The sequence below is a fragment of the Xiphophorus couchianus genome, chromosome 5, assembly GCF_001444195.1.
Source record: "Xiphophorus couchianus chromosome 5, X_couchianus-1.0, whole genome shotgun sequence".
Classification (NCBI taxonomy): Eukaryota; Metazoa; Chordata; class Actinopteri; order Cyprinodontiformes; family Poeciliidae; genus Xiphophorus; species Xiphophorus couchianus.
The window spans coordinates 15,258,915-15,279,257 of NC_040232.1; the positions used below are offsets into that span (position 1 = coordinate 15,258,915).

General features: G+C 34.5%; 1 protein-coding gene and 1 long non-coding RNA gene across 10 annotated transcripts in view; one reads left to right on the forward strand and one right to left on the reverse strand.

The window, feature by feature from the left end:
• LOC114144339 (mucin-5AC-like) overlaps window positions 1-20,343 on the forward strand; it is a 30,383-nt gene that overhangs the window by 4,704 nt on the left and 5,336 nt on the right. Inside the window, exons 6-40 of one of the 9 annotated variants that reach the window (XM_028017052.1) lie at window positions 491-637; window positions 834-1,006; window positions 1,182-1,243; window positions 1,476-1,618; window positions 4,899-4,961; window positions 6,111-6,114; window positions 6,948-7,009; window positions 7,659-7,831; window positions 8,020-8,081; window positions 8,188-8,327; window positions 8,957-9,001; window positions 9,653-9,825; window positions 10,014-10,075; window positions 10,182-10,321; window positions 10,951-10,995; window positions 11,645-11,817; window positions 12,006-12,067; window positions 12,174-12,313; window positions 12,943-12,987; window positions 13,639-13,811; window positions 14,000-14,061; window positions 14,168-14,307; window positions 14,937-14,981; window positions 15,631-15,803; window positions 15,992-16,053; window positions 16,160-16,299; window positions 16,929-16,973; window positions 17,623-17,789; window positions 17,978-18,039; window positions 18,146-18,285; window positions 18,489-18,527; window positions 18,732-18,868; window positions 19,047-19,108; window positions 19,346-19,488; window positions 20,132-20,200. In XM_028017052.1, the coding sequence (XP_027872853.1) occupies window positions 491-637; window positions 834-1,006; window positions 1,182-1,243; window positions 1,476-1,618; window positions 4,899-4,961; window positions 6,111-6,114; window positions 6,948-7,009; window positions 7,659-7,831; window positions 8,020-8,081; window positions 8,188-8,327; window positions 8,957-9,001; window positions 9,653-9,825; window positions 10,014-10,075; window positions 10,182-10,321; window positions 10,951-10,995; window positions 11,645-11,817; window positions 12,006-12,067; window positions 12,174-12,313; window positions 12,943-12,987; window positions 13,639-13,811; window positions 14,000-14,061; window positions 14,168-14,307; window positions 14,937-14,981; window positions 15,631-15,803; window positions 15,992-16,053; window positions 16,160-16,299; window positions 16,929-16,973; window positions 17,623-17,789; window positions 17,978-18,039; window positions 18,146-18,285; window positions 18,489-18,527; window positions 18,732-18,868; window positions 19,047-19,108; window positions 19,346-19,488; window positions 20,132-20,200 (3,573 nt within the window). Of the gene's footprint in view, window positions 1-490; window positions 638-833; window positions 1,007-1,181; window positions 1,244-1,475; window positions 1,619-3,043; window positions 3,285-4,898; window positions 4,962-5,666; window positions 5,840-6,027; window positions 6,090-6,110; window positions 6,115-6,195; window positions 6,336-6,947; window positions 7,010-7,658; window positions 7,832-8,019; window positions 8,082-8,187; window positions 8,328-8,956; window positions 9,002-9,652; window positions 9,826-10,013; window positions 10,076-10,181; window positions 10,322-10,950; window positions 10,996-11,644; window positions 11,818-12,005; window positions 12,068-12,173; window positions 12,314-12,942; window positions 12,988-13,638; window positions 13,812-13,999; window positions 14,062-14,167; window positions 14,308-14,936; window positions 14,982-15,630; window positions 15,804-15,991; window positions 16,054-16,159; window positions 16,300-16,928; window positions 16,974-17,622; window positions 17,790-17,977; window positions 18,040-18,145; window positions 18,286-18,488; window positions 18,528-18,731; window positions 18,869-19,046; window positions 19,109-19,345; window positions 19,489-20,113; window positions 20,201-20,343 lie in introns of those variants that run through there. The other 8 variants (XM_028017053.1, XM_028017054.1, XM_028017057.1 and 5 more) reach the window with 8 other exon arrangements.
• Window positions 2,514-18,529, reverse strand: LOC114144340 (uncharacterized). Its single transcript, XR_003595470.1, has 3 exons — window positions 18,486-18,529; window positions 3,009-3,134; window positions 2,514-2,630 (listed from the first exon to the last, which is right to left on the reverse strand). It is a non-coding gene; the product is annotated as an uncharacterized LOC114144340 (long non-coding RNA).

A 20,343-nucleotide genomic window follows, 5' to 3' on the forward strand; every position in this document is an offset into this window, starting at 1 on the left:
CCAGTAACCACCGTGACCCCATCTCCAACCAATGCAACGACACCGTCAAATGCAACAATACCAGTAACCATCGTGACCCCATCTCCAACCAATGCAACGACACCGTCAAATGCAACAACACCAGTAACCACCGTGAGCCCATCTCCAACCAATGCAACGACACCGTCAAATGCAACAATACCAGTAACCATCGTGATCCCATCTCCAACCAATGCAACGACACCGTCAAATGCAACAACACCAGTAACCACCGTGAGCCCATCTCCAACCAATGCAACGACACCGTCAAATGCAACAATACCAGTAACCATCGTGATCCCATCTCCAACCAATGCAACGACACCGTCAAATGCAACAATACCAGTAACCACCGTGAGCCCATCTCCAACCAATGCAACAATACCAGTAACCACCATGACCCCATCTCCAACCAATGCAACAACACCAGTAACCACCATGACCCCATCTCCAACCAATGCAACGACACCTGCAAATGCAACAACACCAGTAACCACCGTGACCCCATCTCCAACCAATGCAACAACACCAGTAACCACCGTGACCCCATCTCCAACCAATGCAACAACACCAGTAACCACCGTGATCCCATCTCCAACCAATGCAACTTTGACAACAGGTGACATTTTTTTCTTATTGAACAAAGCAAAATTCTTTTCAGCGTTATCTTGAAAGATAAATATTAAAAGTACTTCAGATACTTGGCTTGTTCCTATTGGCAACCTATGCAATGTTAAAGTTTTTTTTAAAACATAATTTTTGTAACTAATAATAATAATAATAATACTCATAAAATATGATATTTTTCATATCAGCAAAAACAATGTCAGCACAACCATCAACACAAGCAGTTACTCCAGCTGCAACTACAGTACCAGCAGATTCAAAGCTCAAGATGACATTTGCACTGAAAGAAGATTTTATCGAGGGCCTGGAAACACTTGGATCTGTACAGTTCGTCAGTCTCTCAACAACACTAACTAATCGAGTAAGTATAACTGATTTTTTGTAGTCTCATAATTGGAATATCAAATGAATGAAACTACATCAATATACAATGACAAGATCAGCATGTGTAAAAGAATTAGACTTAACTAAACATTTTTTGTGAATATCAACTATCTCCACTGACTTACTTCTTTTACTATTTTTCAATTCTTCAGCTGAATGACATCTATAGGAAGAGATTCAGGAATTTTCTGCGAGTTCTGATCAGGGCTTTCAGGTAAATATCGGTGTTGGTCAGGAAGTGGTTTTAAAGATGTATGAAATAAAATTCCAACAAAATTATATGATGATCATAAACTTTTCAAACATTTTTCTTCTGTTGTGACTCTAATCATTGGGCAGTTGTGCCCACCTTTAAATTTTATAATAAAACTTTCAGAATATCAGATAATGTATTGTTGTGATGTTTGTTAGAAATAAAAACTGCAATAACAATTTCCTTTCTGCAGACGAGGTTCAATTACCGTTGACTCTGATGTGATATTTGCAAATGCGAGCTCTGTGCCAGACCCTCAAGATGTTGCAGACACTCTGGTGAACAACAGTGCCAGCTTGAACTACACGCTGAACACAACAAGTGTAGTTGTGACAAGTAAGAGTTTAATTTTTCATCTGGTTGTTTATTACATGAAATAGATGAAGAAAATTTGGAGTAAAAATTTATAACAAAACTTATTCCAAAAGCCCTGATGATCTTTGTCATTTTGCAGGAGTCACGGTAACGACTATTTCTCCAACTGTGAATTCAACAGGTAACTGCAAGACACAACAATTTCCTATAGTTTAACTTCCTCTAGAAAAGAGAGATGAGGTGATTTTTGTACATTCACTCAATGCAACTCTGCCAACAGCTGATGGCGTTTTCCAATTGAATAAAGAAAGTCCTATTGTGTCATGAAATATAAGATAATTATTAAAAGCACCACAAAGGCTAAGCTTGGTTTATTCCTTGCTGCAACCTTTGAAGTCTTAAAGATTTCTTAAATGTTTTTGTGATAATAATAATAATTATAATAATAATAATATCTTTCCATGAAATAGAATTTTTTCTAGGTATTTTACTGTACTTTTCACTAAACTAACTTTGTCGAGTCAGACTCACCAGACAGACTCTATAACATCAGTATAACAAGCATTATATTGCATTCACATTACTTCGCATTGGTCTTAAAGATTTCTTAAATGTTTTTCTTTTTGTGATTATGAATGCAATGTAATATGAGGAAAACTTTGCTTGATTATGGTTTCTAATGAAGCAGTGTCCCATGTGACTTCACATCCAGCAAATGCAACAACACCAGTAACCACCGTGACCCCATCTCCAACCAATGCAACGACACCGTCAAATGCAACAATACCAGTAACCATCGTGACCCCATCTCCAACCAATGCAACGACACCGTCAAATGCAACAACACCAGTAACCACCGTGATCCCATCTCCAACCAATGCAACGACACCGTCAAATGCAACAATACCAGTAACCACCGTGAGCCCATCTCCAACCAATGCAACAATACCAGTAACCACCATGACCCCATCTCCAACCAATGCAACAACACCAGTAACCACCATGACCCCATCTCCAACCAATGCAACGACACCTGCAAATGCAACAACACCAGTAACCACCGTGACCCCATCTCCAACCAATGCAACGACACCGTCAAATGCAACAATACCAGTAACCATCGTGACCCCATCTCCAACCAATGCAACGACACCGTCAAATGCAACAACACCAGTAACCACCGTGAGCCCATCTCCAACCAATGCAACGACACCGTCAAATGCAACAATACCAGTAACCATCGTGATCCCATCTCCAACCAATGCAACGACACCGTCAAATGCAACAACACCAGTAACCACCGTGAGCCCATCTCCAACCAATGCAACGACACCGTCAAATGCAACAATACCAGTAACCATCGTGATCCCATCTCCAACCAATGCAACGACACCGTCAAATGCAACAATACCAGTAACCACCGTGAGCCCATCTCCAACCAATGCAACAATACCAGTAACCACCATGACCCCATCTCCAACCAATGCAACAACACCAGTAACCACCATGACCCCATCTCCAACCAATGCAACGACACCTGCAAATGCAACAACACCAGTAACCACCGTGACCCCATCTCCAACCAATGCAACAACACCAGTAACCACCGTGACCCCATCTCCAACCAATGCAACAACACCAGTAACCACCGTGATCCCATCTCCAACCAATGCAACTTTGACAACAGGTGACATTTTTTTCTTATTGAACAAAGCAAAATTCTTTTCAGCGTTATCTTGAAAGATAAATATTAAAAGTACTTCAGATACTTGGCTTGTTCCTATTGGCAACCTATGCAATGTTAAAGTTTTTTTTAAAACATAATTTTTGTAACTAATAATAATAATAATAATACTCATAAAATATGATATTTTTCATATCAGCAAAAACAATGTCAGCACAACCATCAACACAAGCAGTTACTCCAGCTGCAACTACAGTACCAGCAGATTCAAAGCTCAAGATGACATTTGCACTGAAAGAAGATTTTATCGAGGGCCTGGAAACACTTGGATCTGTACAGTTCGTCAGTCTCTCAACAACACTAACTAATCGAGTAAGTATAACTGATTTTTTGTAGTCTCATAATTGGAATATCAAATGAATGAAACTACATCAATATACAATGACAAGATCAGCATGTGTAAAAGAATTAGACTTAACTAAACATTTTTTGTGAATATCAACTATCTCCACTGACTTACTTCTTTTACTATTTTTCAATTCTTCAGCTGAATGACATCTATAGGAAGAGATTCAGGAATTTTCTGCGAGTTCTGATCAGGGCTTTCAGGTAAATATCGGTGTTGGTCAGGAAGTGGTTTTAAAGATGTATGAAATAAAATTCCAACAAAATTATATGATGATCATAAACTTTTCAAACATTTTTCTTCTGTTGTGACTCTAATCATTGGGCAGTTGTGCCCACCTTTAAATTTTATAATAAAACTTTCAGAATATCAGATAATGTATTGTTGTGATGTTTGTTAGAAATAAAAACTGCAATAACAATTTCCTTTCTGCAGACGAGGTTCAATTACCGTTGACTCTGATGTGATATTTGCAAATGCGAGCTCTGTGCCAGACCCTCAAGATGTTGCAGACACTCTGGTGAACAACAGTGCCAGCTTGAACTACACGCTGAACACAACAAGTGTAGTTGTGACAAGTAAGAGTTTAATTTTTCATCTGGTTGTTTATTACATGAAATAGATGAAGAAAATTTGGAGTAAAAATTTATAACAAAACTTATTCCAAAAGCCCTGATGATCTTTGTCATTTTGCAGGAGTCACGGTAACGACTATTTCTCCAACTGTGAATTCAACAGGTAACTGCAAGACACAACAATTTCCTATAGTTTAACTTCCTCTAGAAAAGAGAGATGAGGTGATTTTTGTACATTCACTCAATGCAACTCTGCCAACAGCTGATGGCGTTTTCCAATTGAATAAAGAAAGTCCTTTTGTGTCATGAAATATAAGAAAATTATTAAAAGTACCACAGAGGCTAAGCTTGGTTTATTCCTTGCTGCAACCTTTGAAGTCTTTTGTTTTTTTGGTGATAATAATAATAATAATAATATCTTTCCAACAAATAGAATGTTTGCAATGTATTTTACTGTACTTTTCACTACACTAACTTCATCGACACTAATTGCTCACCAGACAGATTCTGTGACATCAGCATCACAAGCACTATATTGCATTCACATTACTTCGCACTATTATGAATGCAATGTAATATGAGAAAAACTTTGCTTGATTATGGTTTCTAATGAAGCAGTTTCCCATGTGACTTCACCTCCAGAAAATGCAACAACACCAGCATCCACCGTGACCCCATCTCCAACTAATGCAACAACACCTGCAACCACCGTGACTGGTGATAGTTTTTTTCTTATTGAACAAAACACATTTTTTTTGAGTGTTTTCTTGAAAGATAAATATTAAAAGCACTGCAGATACTTGGCTTGTTCCTAAAGGCAACCTATGCAATGTTAAAGTTTAGAAAGATGTTTATTTTTTGGTGGTAATAATTATAATAATAATAATAATAATAATAATAATAATAATAATAATAATGCAACATTTCGAACAAGTATACAGCTTGTAAGATAATTTATTGTATTTTTCACTAATTTAACTTCATCACCACTAATTCATCACCGTACAGTCACCATGACATCAGCATCACAGGCTCTATATTCACAGTCACATTACTTCTCAATAACAAAGAGAAACTTCACCAGAAGTTAGCATGACTTTCCTAAATAGAAAACCAGTAGCATGTTAATCCATTGAGTCTACACAAGATAATTCATTCTCTTTTATAGCCAAAACATTTTTGTGCCCCTTATTTTATTTTTTTTTATGAAACAACAATGAGAGCTATCCCATTTGTTTATTTGTAAAATTTAATTGCCACAATTATGTTACGTATTGTTAATTGTGTAAATTTATTCCTGCATTTATATTTTGCTTGTAACGCCCTTTGGCTTCATCTAGGTTACTGTAAATTTGCCTTGTCAATGAATAACTGTTACTAATTTTACAATTTCTACTGTAAAAGCAGGAACTACAGCAGCCCCAACCACAACTACAACTGCAGCACCCACAGATCCTCCAGCTGCCACTGAGGGATTTCTTTTCATGAAATTTGGTCTCAACAGAGATTTTAACTCAGAATTGGCCGACAACAATTCAACAGCATTTCTCCAACTGGCTTCAGCTGTGGTTAAGGAGGTAATTTAACTTTACATTATAACCACTTTGTGTAGTAAGACTGCCAAAATGTAATAAATTAGGATGTATTTAAAGGTCTTTTAAGAAAATGCTAGAATATAAGGGGAACAAATATTACTGCAAAAGTAGCGCATTTACTGGGTGCTACTTGGTGCCAGTGCGAATTTAACATTTTCATTTTCTTTCAGATTAACAGAATTTGCCTTGGCCTCTTCAGTGGTTACAGTCGCTCACGCGTCAATTCCTTCAAGTAAGACTGTATTACTGTCACTGTCTATATTTTATTGATGTTTTGTCATTTGGTTGCTTTTTAAGGTGCTATAATTAGATTTTTTTGTTTGTTTGTTCTACTTAAGGAGTGGATCTGTGATTTCCAACCTGACTCTAGTGTTCAGAAACACCTCTGTTGTTCCTAATTTAAACAATGCTTTGCCACTGCTGGAAAGGGAGCTTCTTAATTCGACACAGGGTTATATAAATGGCAGCCTGGTTTTAGGTAAGTTACAAGAGATGCAGACATTGAAGTACAATAAAGAGTTAACATTAAAATTACAAAGTGTAATGCTAAACAAAAATATTAGCAATAAAAAAGTTAAACACAATTTCACACACATGCATTCTTTCAAGTCATATGTGGAATCATCTGAAAAAGAGAGATGAGGTGATTTTTGTAAATTCACTCAATGCAACTCTGCCAACAGTTGATGGTGTTTTCCAATTGAATAAAGAAAGTCCTTTTATGTCATGAAATATTAGATTATTATTAAACATACCACAGAGGCTAAGCTTGGTTTATTCCTTCCTGCAACCTCTGAAGTTTTAGATTTCTTAAATGTTTTTTATAATAATAATAATAGTAATAATAATAATAATAATAATAGTATCTTTCCAACAAATAGTTTGTTTGCAAGGTATTTTACTGTACCTTTCACTAAATAACTTCATCTCCAGTAATTGCTCACCACACAGACTCTATGACGTCATCATCACAAGCACTATATTGCATTCACATTACTTCGCACTATTATGAAGGCAATGTAATATGAGGGAAACTTTGCTTGATTATGGTTTCTAATCAAGCAGTTTCTCATGTGACTTCAGCTCCGGAAAATGCAACAACGGCAGTAACCACCATGACTCCATCTCCAACCAATGCAACTTTGACAACAGGTGATATTTTTTTCTTATTGAGCAAAACAAAATTCTTTTGAGTGTTATCTTGAAAGATAAATATTAAAAGCACTGCAGATACTTGGCTTGTTCCTAAAGGCAATCTATGCAATGTTAAAGTTTAAAAAGATGTTTATTTTTTGGTGGTAATAATAATAATAATGCAATATTTCCAACAAGTATAAAGCTTGTAAGATAATTTATTGTATTTTCCCTCATTTAATTCCATCACCACTAATTCACCACCGTACAGTCACCATGACATCAGCATCACAGGCTCTATATTCACAGTCACATTACTTCTCAATAACAAAGAGAAACTTCACCAGAAGTTAGCATGACTTTCCTAAATAGAAAACCAGTAGCATGTTAATCCATTGAGTCTACACAAGATATTTCATTCTCTTTTATAGCCAAAACATTTTTGTGCCCCTTATTTTATTTTTTTTTATGAAACAACAATGAGAGCTATCCCATTTGTTTATTTGTAAAATTTAATTGCCACAATTATGTTACGTATTGTTAATTGTGTAAATTTATTCCTGCATTTATATTTTGCTTGTAACGCCCTTTGGCTTCATCTAGGTTACTGTAAATTTGCCGTGTCAATGAATAACTGTTACTAATTTTACAATTTCTACTGTAAAAGCAGGAACTACAGCAGCCCCAACCACAACTACAACTGCAGCACCCACAGATCCTCCAGCTGCTACTGAGGGATTTCTTTTCATGAAATTTGGTCTCAACAGAGATTTTAACTCAGAATTGGCCGACAACAATTCAACAGCATTTCTCCAACTGGCTTCAGCTGTGGTTAAGGAGGTAATTTAACTTTACATTATAACCACTTTGTGTAGTAAGACTGCCAAAATGTAATAAATTAGGATGTATTTAAAGGTCTTTTAAGAAAATGCTAGAATATAAGGGGAACAAATATTACTGCAAAAGTAGCGCATTTACTGGGTGCTACTTGGTGCCAGTGCGAATTTAACATTTTCATTTTCTTTCAGATTAACAGAATTTGCCTTGGCCTCTTCAGTGGTTACAGTCGCTCACGCGTCAATTCCTTCAAGTAAGACTGTATTACTGTCACTGTCTATATTTTATTGATGTTTTGTCATTTGGTTGCTTTTTAAGGTGCTATAATTAGATTTTTTTGTTTGTTTGTTCTACTTAAGGAGTGGATCTGTGATTTCCAACCTGACTCTAGTGTTCAGAAACACCTCTGTTGTTCCTAATTTAAACAATGCTTTGCCACTGCTGGAAAGGGAGCTTCTTAATTCGACACTGGGTTATATAAATGGCAGCCTGGTTTTAGGTAAGTTACAAGAGATGCAGAGATTGAAGTACAATAAAGAGTTAACATTAAAATTACAAAGTGTAATGCTAAACAAAAATATTAGCAATAAAAAAGTTAAACACAATTTCACACACATGCATTCTTTCAAGTCATATGTGGAATCATCTAAAAAAGAGAGATGAGGTGATTTTTGTAAATTCACTCAATGCAACTCTGCCAACAGTTGATGGTGTTTTCCAATTGAATAAAGAAAGTCCTTTTATGTCATGAAATATTAGATTATTATTAAACATACCACAGAGGCTAAGCTTGGTTTATTCCTTCCTGCAACCTCTGAAGTTTTAGATTTCTTAAATGTTTTTTATAATAATAATAATAGTAATAATAATAATAATAATAATAGTATCTTTCCAACAAATAGTTTGTTTGCAAGGTATTTTACTGTACCTTTCACTAAATAACTTCATCTCCAGTAATTGCTCACCACACAGACTCTATGACGTCATCATCACAAGCACTATATTGCATTCACATTACTTCGCACTATTATGAAGGCAATGTAATATGAGGGAAACTTTGCTTGATTATGGTTTCTAATCAAGCAGTTTCTCATGTGACTTCAGCTCCAGAAAATGCAACAACGGCAGTAACCACCATGACTCCATCTCCAACCAATGCAACTTTGACAACAGGTGATATTTTTTTCTTATTGAGCAAAACAAAATTCTTTTGAGTGTTATCTTGAAAGATAAATATTAAAAGCACTGCAGATACTTGGCTTGTTCCTAAAGGCAACCTATGCAATGTTAAAGTTTAAAAAGATGTTTATTTTTTGGTGGTAATAATAATAATAATGCAATATTTCCAACAAGTATAAAGCTTGTAAGATAATTTATTGTATTTTCCCTCATTTAATTCCATCACCACTAATTCACCACCGTACAGTCACCATGACATCAGCATCACAGGCTCTATATTCACAGTAACATTACTTCTCAATAACAAAGAGAAACTTCACCAGAAGTTAGCATGACTTTCCTAAATAGAAAACCAGTAGCATGTTAATCCATTGAGTCTACACAAGATAATTCATTCTCTTTTATAGCCAAAACATTTTTGTGCCCCTTATTTTATTTTTTTTTTTATGAAACAACAATGAGAGCTATCCCATTTGTTTATTTGTAAAATTTAATTGCCACAATTATGTTACGTATTGTTAATTGTGTAAATTTATTCCTGCATTTATATTTTGCTTGTAACGCCCTTTGGCTTCATCTAGGTTACTGTAAATTTGCCGTGTCAATGAATAACTGTTACTAATTTTACAATTTCTACTGTAAAAGCAGGAACTACAGCAGCCCCAACCACGACTACAACTGCAGCACCCACAGATCCTCCAGCTGCTACTGAGGGATTTCTTTTCATGAAATTTGGTCTCAACAGAGATTTTAACTCAGAATTGGCCGACAACAATTCAACAGCATTTCTCCAACTGGCTTCAGCTGTGGTTAAGGAGGTAATTTAACTTTACATTATAACCACTTTGTGTAGTAAGACTGCCAAAATGTAATAAATTAGGATGTATTTAAAGGTCTTTTAAGAAAATGCTAGAATATAAGGGGAACAAATATTACTGCAAAAGTAGCGCATTTACTGGGTGCTACTTGGTGCCAGTGCGAATTTAACATTTTCATTTTCTTTCAGATTAACAGAATTTGCCTTGGCCTCTTCAGTGGTTACAGTCGCTCACGCGTCAATTCCTTCAAGTAAGACTGTATTACTGTCACTGTCTATATTTTATTGATGTTTTGTCATTTGGTTGCTTTTTAAGGTGCTATAATTAGATTTTTTTGTTTGTTTGTTCTACTTAAGGAGTGGATCTGTGATTTCCAACCTGACTCTAGTGTTCAGAAACACCTCTGTTGTTCCTAATTTAAACAATGCTTTGCCACTGCTGGAAAGGGAGCTTCTTAATTCGACACTGGGTTATATAAATGGCAGCCTGGTTTTAGGTAAGTTACAAGAGATGCAGAGATTGAAGTACAATAAAGAGTTAACATTAAAATTACAAAGTGTAATGCTAAACAAAAATATTAGCAATAAAAAAGTTAAACACAATTTCACACACATGCATTCTTTCAAGTCATATGTGGAATCATCTAAAAAAGAGAGATGAGGTGATTTTTGTAAATTCACTCAATGCAACTCTGCCAACAGTTGATGGTGTTTTCCAATTGAATAAAGAAAGTCCTTTTATGTCATGAAATATTAGATTATTATTAAACATACCACAGAGGCTAAGCTTGGTTTATTCCTTCCTGCAACCTCTGAAGTTTTAGATTTCTTAAATGTTTTTTATAATAATAATAATAGTAATAATAATAATAATAATAATAGTATCTTTCCAACAAATAGTTTGTTTGCAAGGTATTTTACTGTACCTTTCACTAAATAACTTCATCTCCAGTAATTGCTCACCACACAGACTCTATGACGTCATCATCACAAGCACTATATTGCATTCACATTACTTCGCACTATTATGAAGGCAATGTAATATGAGGGAAACTTTGCTTGATTATGGTTTCTAATCAAGCAGTTTCTCATGTGACTTCAGCTCCGGAAAATGCAACAACGGCAGTAACCACCATGACTCCATCTCCAACCAATGCAACTTTGACAACAGGTGATATTTTTTTCTTATTGAGCAAAACAAAATTCTTTTGAGTGTTATCTTGAAAGATAAATATTAAAAGCACTGCAGATACTTGGCTTGTTCCTAAAGGCAATCTATGCAATGTTAAAGTTTAAAAAGATGTTTATTTTTTGGTGGTAATAATAATAATAATGCAATATTTCCAACAAGTATAAAGCTTGTAAGATAATTTATTGTATTTTCCCTCATTTAATTCCATCACCACTAATTCACCACCGTACAGTCACCATGACATCAGCATCACAGGCTCTATATTCACAGTCACATTACTTCTCAATAACAAAGAGAAACTTCACCAGAAGTTAGCATGACTTTCCTAAATAGAAAACCAGTAGCATGTTAATCCATTGAGTCTACACAAGATATTTCATTCTCTTTTATAGCCAAAACATTTTTGTGCCCCTTATTTTATTTTTTTTTATGAAACAACAATGAGAGCTATCCCATTTGTTTATTTGTAAAATTTAATTGCCACAATTATGTTACGTATTGTTAATTGTGTAAATTTATTCCTGCATTTATATTTTGCTTGTAACGCCCTTTGGCTTCATCTAGGTTACTGTAAATTTGCCGTGTCAATGAATAACTGTTACTAATTTTACAATTTCTACTGTAAAAGCAGGAACTACAGCAGCCCCAACCACAACTACAACTGCAGCACCCACAGATCCTCCAGCTGCTACTGAGGGATTTCTTTTCATGAAATTTGGTCTCAACAGAGATTTTAACTCAGAATTGGCCGACAACAATTCAACAGCATTTCTCCAACTGGCTTCAGCTGTGGTTAAGGAGGTAATTTAACTTTACATTATAACCACTTTGTGTAGTAAGACTGCCAAAATGTAATAAATTAGGATGTATTTAAAGGTCTTTTAAGAAAATGCTAGAATATAAGGGGAACAAATATTACTGCAAAAGTAGCGCATTTACTGGGTGCTACTTGGTGCCAGTGCGAATTTAACATTTTCATTTTCTTTCAGATTAACAGAATTTGCCTTGGCCTCTTCAGTGGTTACAGTCGCTCACGCGTCAATTCCTTCAAGTAAGACTGTATTATTGTCACTGTCTATATTTTATTGATGTTTTGTCATTTGGTTGCTTTTTAAGGTGCTATAATTAGATTTTTTTGTTTGTTTGTTCTACTTAAGGAGTGGATCTGTGATTTCCAACCTGACTCTAGTGTTCAGAAACACCTCTGTTGTTCCTAATTTAAACAATGCTTTGCCACTGCTGGAAAGGGAGCTTCTTAATTCGACACTGGGTTATATAAATGGCAGCCTGGTTTTAGGTAAGTTACAAGAGATGCAGAGATTGAAGTACAATAAAGAGTTAACATTAAAATTACAAAGTGTAATGCTAAACAAAAATATTAGCAATAAAAAAGTTAAACACAATTTCACACACATGCATTCTTTCAAGTCATATGTGGAATCATCTAAAAAAGAGAGATGAGGTGATTTTTGTAAATTCACTCAATGCAACTCTGCCAACAGTTGATGGTGTTTTCCAATTGAATAAAGAAAGTCCTTTTATGTCATGAAATATTAGATTATTATTAAACATACCACAGAGGCTAAGCTTGGTTTATTCCTTCCTGCAACCTCTGAAGTTTTAGATTTCTTAAATGTTTTTTATAATAATAATAATAGTAATAATAATAATAATAATAATAGTATCTTTCCAACAAATAGTTTGTTTGCAAGGTATTTTACTGTACCTTTCACTAAATAACTTCATCTCCAGTAATTGCTCACCACACAGACTCTATGACGTCATCATCACAAGCACTATATTGCATTCACATTACTTCGCACTATTATGAAGGCAATGTAATATGAGGGAAACTTTGCTTGATTATGGTTTCTAATCAAGCAGTTTCTCATGTGACTTCAGCTCCAGAAAATGCAACAACGGCAGTAACCACCATGACTCCATCTCCAACCAATGCAACTTTGACAACAGGTGATATTTTTTTCTTATTGAGCAAAACAAAATTCTTTTGAGTGTTATCTTGAAAGATAAATATTAAAAGCACTGCAGATACTTGGCTTGTTCCTAAAGGCAACCTATGCAATGTTAAAGTTTAAAAAGATGTTTATTTTTTGGTGGTAATAATAATAATAATGCAATATTTCCAACAAGTATAAAGCTTGTAAGATAATTTATTGTATTTTCCCTCATTTAATTCCATCACCACTAATTCACCACCGTACAGTCACCATGACATCAGCATCACAGGCTCTATATTCACAGTAACATTACTTCTCAATAACAAAGAGAAACTTCACCAGAAGTTAGCATGACTTTCCTAAATAGAAAACCAGTAGCATGTTAATCCATTGAGTCTACACAAGATAATTCATTCTCTTTTATAGCCAAAACATTTTTGTGCCCCTTATTTTATTTTTTTTTTTATGAAACAACAATGAGAGCTATCCCATTTGTTTATTTGTAAAATTTAATTGCCACAATTATGTTACGTATTGTTAATTGTGTAAATTTATTCCTGCATTTATATTTTGCTTGTAACGCCCTTTGGCTTCATCTAGGTTACTGTAAATTTGCCGTGTCAATGAATAACTGTTACTAATTTTACAATTTCTACTGTAAAAGCAGGAACTACAGCAGCCCCAACCACGACTACAACTGCAGCACCCACAGATCCTCCAGCTGCTACTGAGGGATTTCTTTTCATGAAATTTGGTCTCAACAGAGATTTTAACTCAGAATTGGCCGACAACAATTCAACAGCATTTCTCCAACTGGCTTCAGCTGTGGTTAAGGAGGTAATTTAACTTTACATTATAACCACTTTGTGTAGTAAGACTGCCAAAATGTAATAAATTAGGATGTATTTAAAGGTCTTTTAAGAAAATGCTAGAATATAAGGGGAACAAATATTACTGCAAAAGTAGCGCATTTACTGGGTGCTACTTGGTGCCAGTGCGAATTTAACATTTTCATTTTCTTTCAGATTAACAGAATTTGCCTTGGCCTCTTCAGTGGTTACAGTCGCTCACGCGTCAATTCCTTCAAGTAAGACTGTATTACTGTCACTGTCTATATTTTATTGATGTTTTGTCATTTGGTTGCTTTTTAAGGTGCTATAATTAGATTTTTTTGTTTGTTTGTTCTACTTAAGGAGTGGATCTGTGATTTCCAACCTGACTCTAGTGTTCAGAAACACCTCTGTTGTTCCTAATTTAAACAATGCTTTGCCACTGCTGGAAAGGGAGCTTCTTAATTCGACACTGGGTTATATAAATGGCAGCCTGGTTTTAGGTAAGTTACAAGAGATGCAGAGATTGAAGTACAATAAAGAGTTAACATTAAAATTACAAAGTGTAATGCTAAACAAAAATATTAGCAATAAAAAAGTTAAACACAATTTCACACACATGCATTCTTTCAAGTCATATGTGGAATCATCTAAAAAAGAGAGATGAGGTGATTTTTGTAAATTCACTCAATGCAACTCTGCCAACAGTTGATGGTGTTTTCCAATTGAATAAAGAAAGTCCTTTTATGTCATGAAATATTAGATTATTATTAAACATACCACAGAGGCTAAGCTTGGTTTATTCCTTCCTGCAACCTCTGAAGTTTTAGATTTCTTAAATGTTTTTTATAATAATAATAATAGTAATAATAATAATAATAATAATAGTATCTTTCCAACAAATAGTTTGTTTGCAAGGTATTTTACTGTACCTTTCACTAAATAACTTCATCTCCAGTAATTGCTCACCACACAGACTCTATGACGTCAGCATCACAAGCACTATGTTGCATTCACATTACTTCGCACTATTATGAAGGCAATGTAATATGAGGGAAACTTTGCTTGATTATGGTTTCTAATCAAGCAGTTTCTCATGTGACTTCAGCTCCAGAAAATGCAACAACAGCAGTAACCACCATGACTCCATCTCCAACCAATGCAACTTTGACAACAGGTGATATTTTTTTCTTATTGAGCAAAACAAAATTCTTTTGAGTGTTATCTTGAAAGATAAATATTAAAAGCACTGCAGATACTTGGCTTGTTCCTAAAGGCAATCTATGCAATGTTAAAGTTTAAAAAGATGTTTATTTTTTGGTGGTAATAATAATAATAATGCAATATTTCCAACAAGTATACAGCTTGTAAGATAATTTATTGTATTTTCCCTCATTTAATTCCATCACCACTAATTCACCACCGTACAGTCACCATGACATCAGCATCACAGGCTCTATATTCACAGTCACATTACTTCTCAATAACAAAGAGAAACTTCACCAGAAGTTAGCATGACTTTCCTAAATAGAAAACCAGTAGCATGTTAATCCATTGAGTCTACACAAGATAATTCATTCTCTTTTATAGCCAAAACATTTTTGTGCCCCTTATTTTATTTTTTTTTATGAAACAACAATGAGAGCTATCCCATTTGTTTATTTGTAAAATTTAATTGCCACAATTATGTTACGTATTGTTAATTGTGTAAATTTATTCCTGCATTTATATTTTGCTTGTAACGCCCTTTGGCTTCATCTAGGTTACTGTAAATTTGCCGTGTCAATGAATAACTGTTACTAATTTTACAATTTCTACTGTAAAAGCAGGAACTACAGCAGCCCCAACCACAACTACAACTGCAGCACCCACAGATCCTCCAGCTGCTACTGAGGGATTTCTTTTCATGAAATTTGGTCTCAACAGAGATTTTAACTCAGAATTGGCCGACAACAATTCAACAGCATTTCTCCAACTGGCTTCAGCTGTGGTTAAGGAGGTAATTTAACTTTACATTATAACCACTTTGTGTAGTAAGACTGCCAAAATGTAATAAATTAGGATGTATTTAAAGGTCTTTTAAGAAAATGCTAGAATATAAGGGGAACAAATATTACTGCAAAAGTAGCGCATTTACTGGGTGCTACTTGGTGCCAGTGCGAATTTAACATTTTCATTTTCTTTCAGATTAACAGAATTTGCCTTGGCCTCTTCAGTGGTTACAGTCGCTCACGCGTCAATTCCTTCAAGTAAGACTGTATTACTGTCACTATCTATATTTTATTGATGTTTTGTCATTTGGTTGCTTTTTAAGGTGCTATAATTAGATTTTTTTGTTTGTTTGTTCTACTTAAGGAGTGGATCTGTGATTTCCAACCTGACTCTAGTGTTCAGAAACACCTCTGTTGTTCCTAATTTAAACAATGCTTTGCCACTGCTGGAAAGGGAGCTTCTTAATTCGACACTGGGTTATATAAATGGCAGCCTGGTTTTAGGTAAGTTACAAGAGATGCAGAGATTGAAGTACAATAAAGAGTTAACATTAAAATTACAAAGTGTAATGCTAAACAAAAATATTAGCAATAAAAAAGTTAAACACAATTTCACACACATGCATTCTTTCAAGTCATATGTGGAATCATCTAAAAAAGAGAGATGAGGTGATTTTTGTAAATTCACTCAATGCAACTCTGCCAACAGTTGATGGTGTTTTCCAATTGAATAAAGAAAGTCCTTTTATGTCATGAAATATTAGATTATTATTAAACATACCACAGAGGCTAAGCTTGGTTTATTCCTTCCTGCAACCTCTGAAGTTTTAGATTTCTTAAATGTTTTTTATAATAATAATAATAGTAATAATAATAATAATAATAATAGTATCTTTCCAACAAATAGTTTGTTTGCAAGGTATTTTACTGTACCTTTCACTAAATAACTTCATCTCCAGTAATTGCTCACCACACAGACTCTATGACGTCATCATCACAAGCACTATATTGCATTCACATTACTTCGCACTATTATGAAGGCAATGTAATATGAGGGAAACTTTGCTTGATTATGGTTTCTAATCAAGCAGTTTCTCATGTGACTTCAGCTCCAGAAAATGCAACAACGGCAGTAACCACCATGACTCCATCTCCAACCAATGCAACTTTGACAACAGGTGATATTTTTTTCTTATTGAGCAAAACAAAATTCTTTTGAGTGTTATCTTGAAAGATAAATATTAAAAGCACTGCAGATACTTGGCTTGTTCCTAAAGGCAACCTATGCAATGTTAAAGTTTAAAAAGATGTTTATTTTTTGGTGGTAATAATAATAATAATGCAATATTTCCAACAAGTATAAAGCTTGTAAGATAATTTATTGTATTTTCCCTCATTTAATTCCATCACCACTAATTCACCACCGTACAGTCACCATGACATCAGCATCACAGGCTCTATATTCACAGTCACATTACTTCTCAATAACAAAGAGAAACTTCACCAGAAGTTAGCATGACTTTCCTAAATAGAAAACCAGTAGCATGTTAATCCATTGAGTCTACACAAGATAATTCATTCTCTTTTATAGCCAAAACATTTTTGTGCCCCTTATTTTATTTTTTTTTATGAAACAACAATGAGAGCTATCCCATTTGTTTATTTGTAAAATTTAATTGCCACAATTATGTTACGTATTGTTAATTGTGTAAATTTATTCCTGCATTTATATTTTGCTTGTAACGCCCTTTGGCTTCATCTAGGTTACTGTAAATTTGCCGTGTCAATGAATAACTGTTACTAATTTTACAATTTCTACTGTAAAAGCAGGAACTACAGCAACCACAACTACAACTGCAGCACCCACAGATCCTCCAGCTGCTACTGAGGGATTTCTTTTCATGAAATTTGGTCTCAACAGACATTTTAACTCAGAATTGGCCGACAACAATTCAACAGCATTTCTCCAACTGGCTTCAGCTGTGGTTAAGGAGGTAATTTAACTTTACATTATAACCACTTTGTGTAGTAAGACTGCCAAAATGTAATAAATTAGGATGTATTTAAAGGTCTTTTAAGAAAATGCTAGAATATAAGGGGAACAAATATTACTGCAAAAGTAGCGCATTTACTGGGTGCTACTTGGTGCCAGTGCGAATTTAACATTTTCATTTTCTTTCAGATTAACAGAATTTGCCTTGGCCTCTTCAGTGGTTACAGTCGCTCACGCGTCAATTCCTTCAAGTAAGACTGTATTATTGTCACTGTCTATATTTTATTGATGTTTTGTCATTTGGTTGCTTTTTAAGGTGCTATAATTAGATTTTTTTGTTTGTTTGTTCTACTTAAGGAGTGGATCTGTGATTTCCAACCTGACTCTAGTGTTCAGAAACACCTCTGTTGTTCCTAATTTAAACAATGCTTTGCCACTGCTGGAAAGGGAGCTTCTTAATTCGACACTGGGTTATATAAATGGCAGCCTGGTTTTAGGTAAGTTACAAGAGATGCAGAGATTGAAGTACAATAAAGAGTTAACATTAAAATTACAAAGTGTAATGCTAAACAAAAATATTAGCAATAAAATGTTAAACACAATTTCACACACATGCATTCTTGCAAGTCATATGTGGAATTTCTAATACAATTCTAACCCTAACCCTAACCCTAAACTCCAACCAATGCAACGACACCAGTGACCTCCGTGACCCCACCTCCAACGACTTTGACAACAGGTGATATTCTTTTCTAATTGAAGAAAGCAAGTATTAAATTAGAAGATAAATTTTAAAAGTACTGCAGATATTTTTACCATTCTCCACAGGCAAACTGTGAAATGTTAAAGTTTTTAAAGTTGTTTATTTATGATGGTTATAATAACAACAATAATAATAATCATAATAATAATGTCATCTTTTCAATATCAACAACACAACCAGTTACTCCAGCGACAACTCCAGTGCCAGCAGATTCAAAGCTCCAGATGACATTTGCACTAGTAGAAACTTTTATCGTGGGCCTGGAAACGCCTGGATCTGTAGAGTTTGTCAGTCTCTCAACAACACTAACTAATCGAGTAAGCATAACTGATTTTTTGTAGTCTCATAATTGAGGTATATCTTGAATGAAACTAAATTAATATACAATGACAAAACCAGCATGTGTAAATGAAGTAGACTTGTTAACTAAACATTTTTTGTGAATATCAACTATCTCCACTGACTTACTTCTTTTTCTATTTTTCAATTTATCAGCTGAATGACATCTATAGGAAGAGATTCAGGGCTTTTCTGCGAGTTCTGATCAGGGCTTTCAGGTAAATATCGGTGTTGGTCAGGAAGTGGTTTTAAAGATGTATGAAATAAAATTCCAACAAAATTATATGATGATCATAAACTTTTCAAACATTTTTCTTCTGTTTTGTGACTCTAATCATTGGGCAGTTGTGCCCACATTTAAATTTTATAATAAAACATTCAGAATATCAGATAATGTATTGTTGTTGTGATGTTTGTTAGAAGTAAAAACTGCAATAACAATTTCCTTTTTGCAGACGAGGTTCAATTATCGTTGAATCTGATGTGATATTTGCAAATGCGAGCTCTGTGCCAGACACTCGAGATGTTGCAGAGACTCTGGTGAACAACAGTGCCAGCTTGAACTACACACTGAACATAACAAGTGTAGTTGTGACAAGTAAGAGTTTATTTTTCCATCTGGTTGTTTATTACATAAAATAGCTGAAGAAAAATTGGAGTTAAATTTATACCAAAAACTATTCCAAAAGCCCTGATGGTCTTTGTCATTTTGCGGGAGTCTCGGTAACGACTATTTCTCCAACTGTGAATTCAACAGGTAACTACAAGACACAACCCTTTCCTATAGTATAACTTCATCTAGAATAGAGAGATGAGGTGATTTTTGGACATTCACTCAATGCAACTCTGCCAACATTTGATGGTGTTTTCCAATTGAATAAAGAAAGTCCTTTTATGTCACGAAATATTAGAAAATTATTAAAAGCAACACAGAGACTAAGCTTGGTTTATTCCTTCCTGCAACCTTTGAAGTCTTAAAGATTTCTTAAATGTTTTTTTATGATAATAATAATAATAATTGTATCTTTCCAACAAATAGTTTGTTTGCAATGTATTTTACTGTACCTTTCACTAAATAACTTCATCTCCAGTAATTGCTCACCACACAGACTCTATGACGTCAGCATCACAAGCACTATGTTGCATTCACATTGCTTCGCACTATTATGAATGCAATGTAATATGAGGGAAACTTTGCTTGATTATGGTTTCTAATCAAGCAGTTTCTCATGTGACTTCAGCTCCGGAAAATGCAACAACGGCAGTAACCACCATGACTCCATCTCCAACCAATGCAACTTTGACAACAGGTGATATTTTTTTCTTATTGAGCAAAACAAAATTCTTTTGAGTGTTATCTTGAAAGATAAATATTAAAAGCACTGCAGATACTTGGCTTGTTCCTAAAGGCAATCTATGCAATGTTAAAGTTTAAAAAGATGTTTATTTTTTG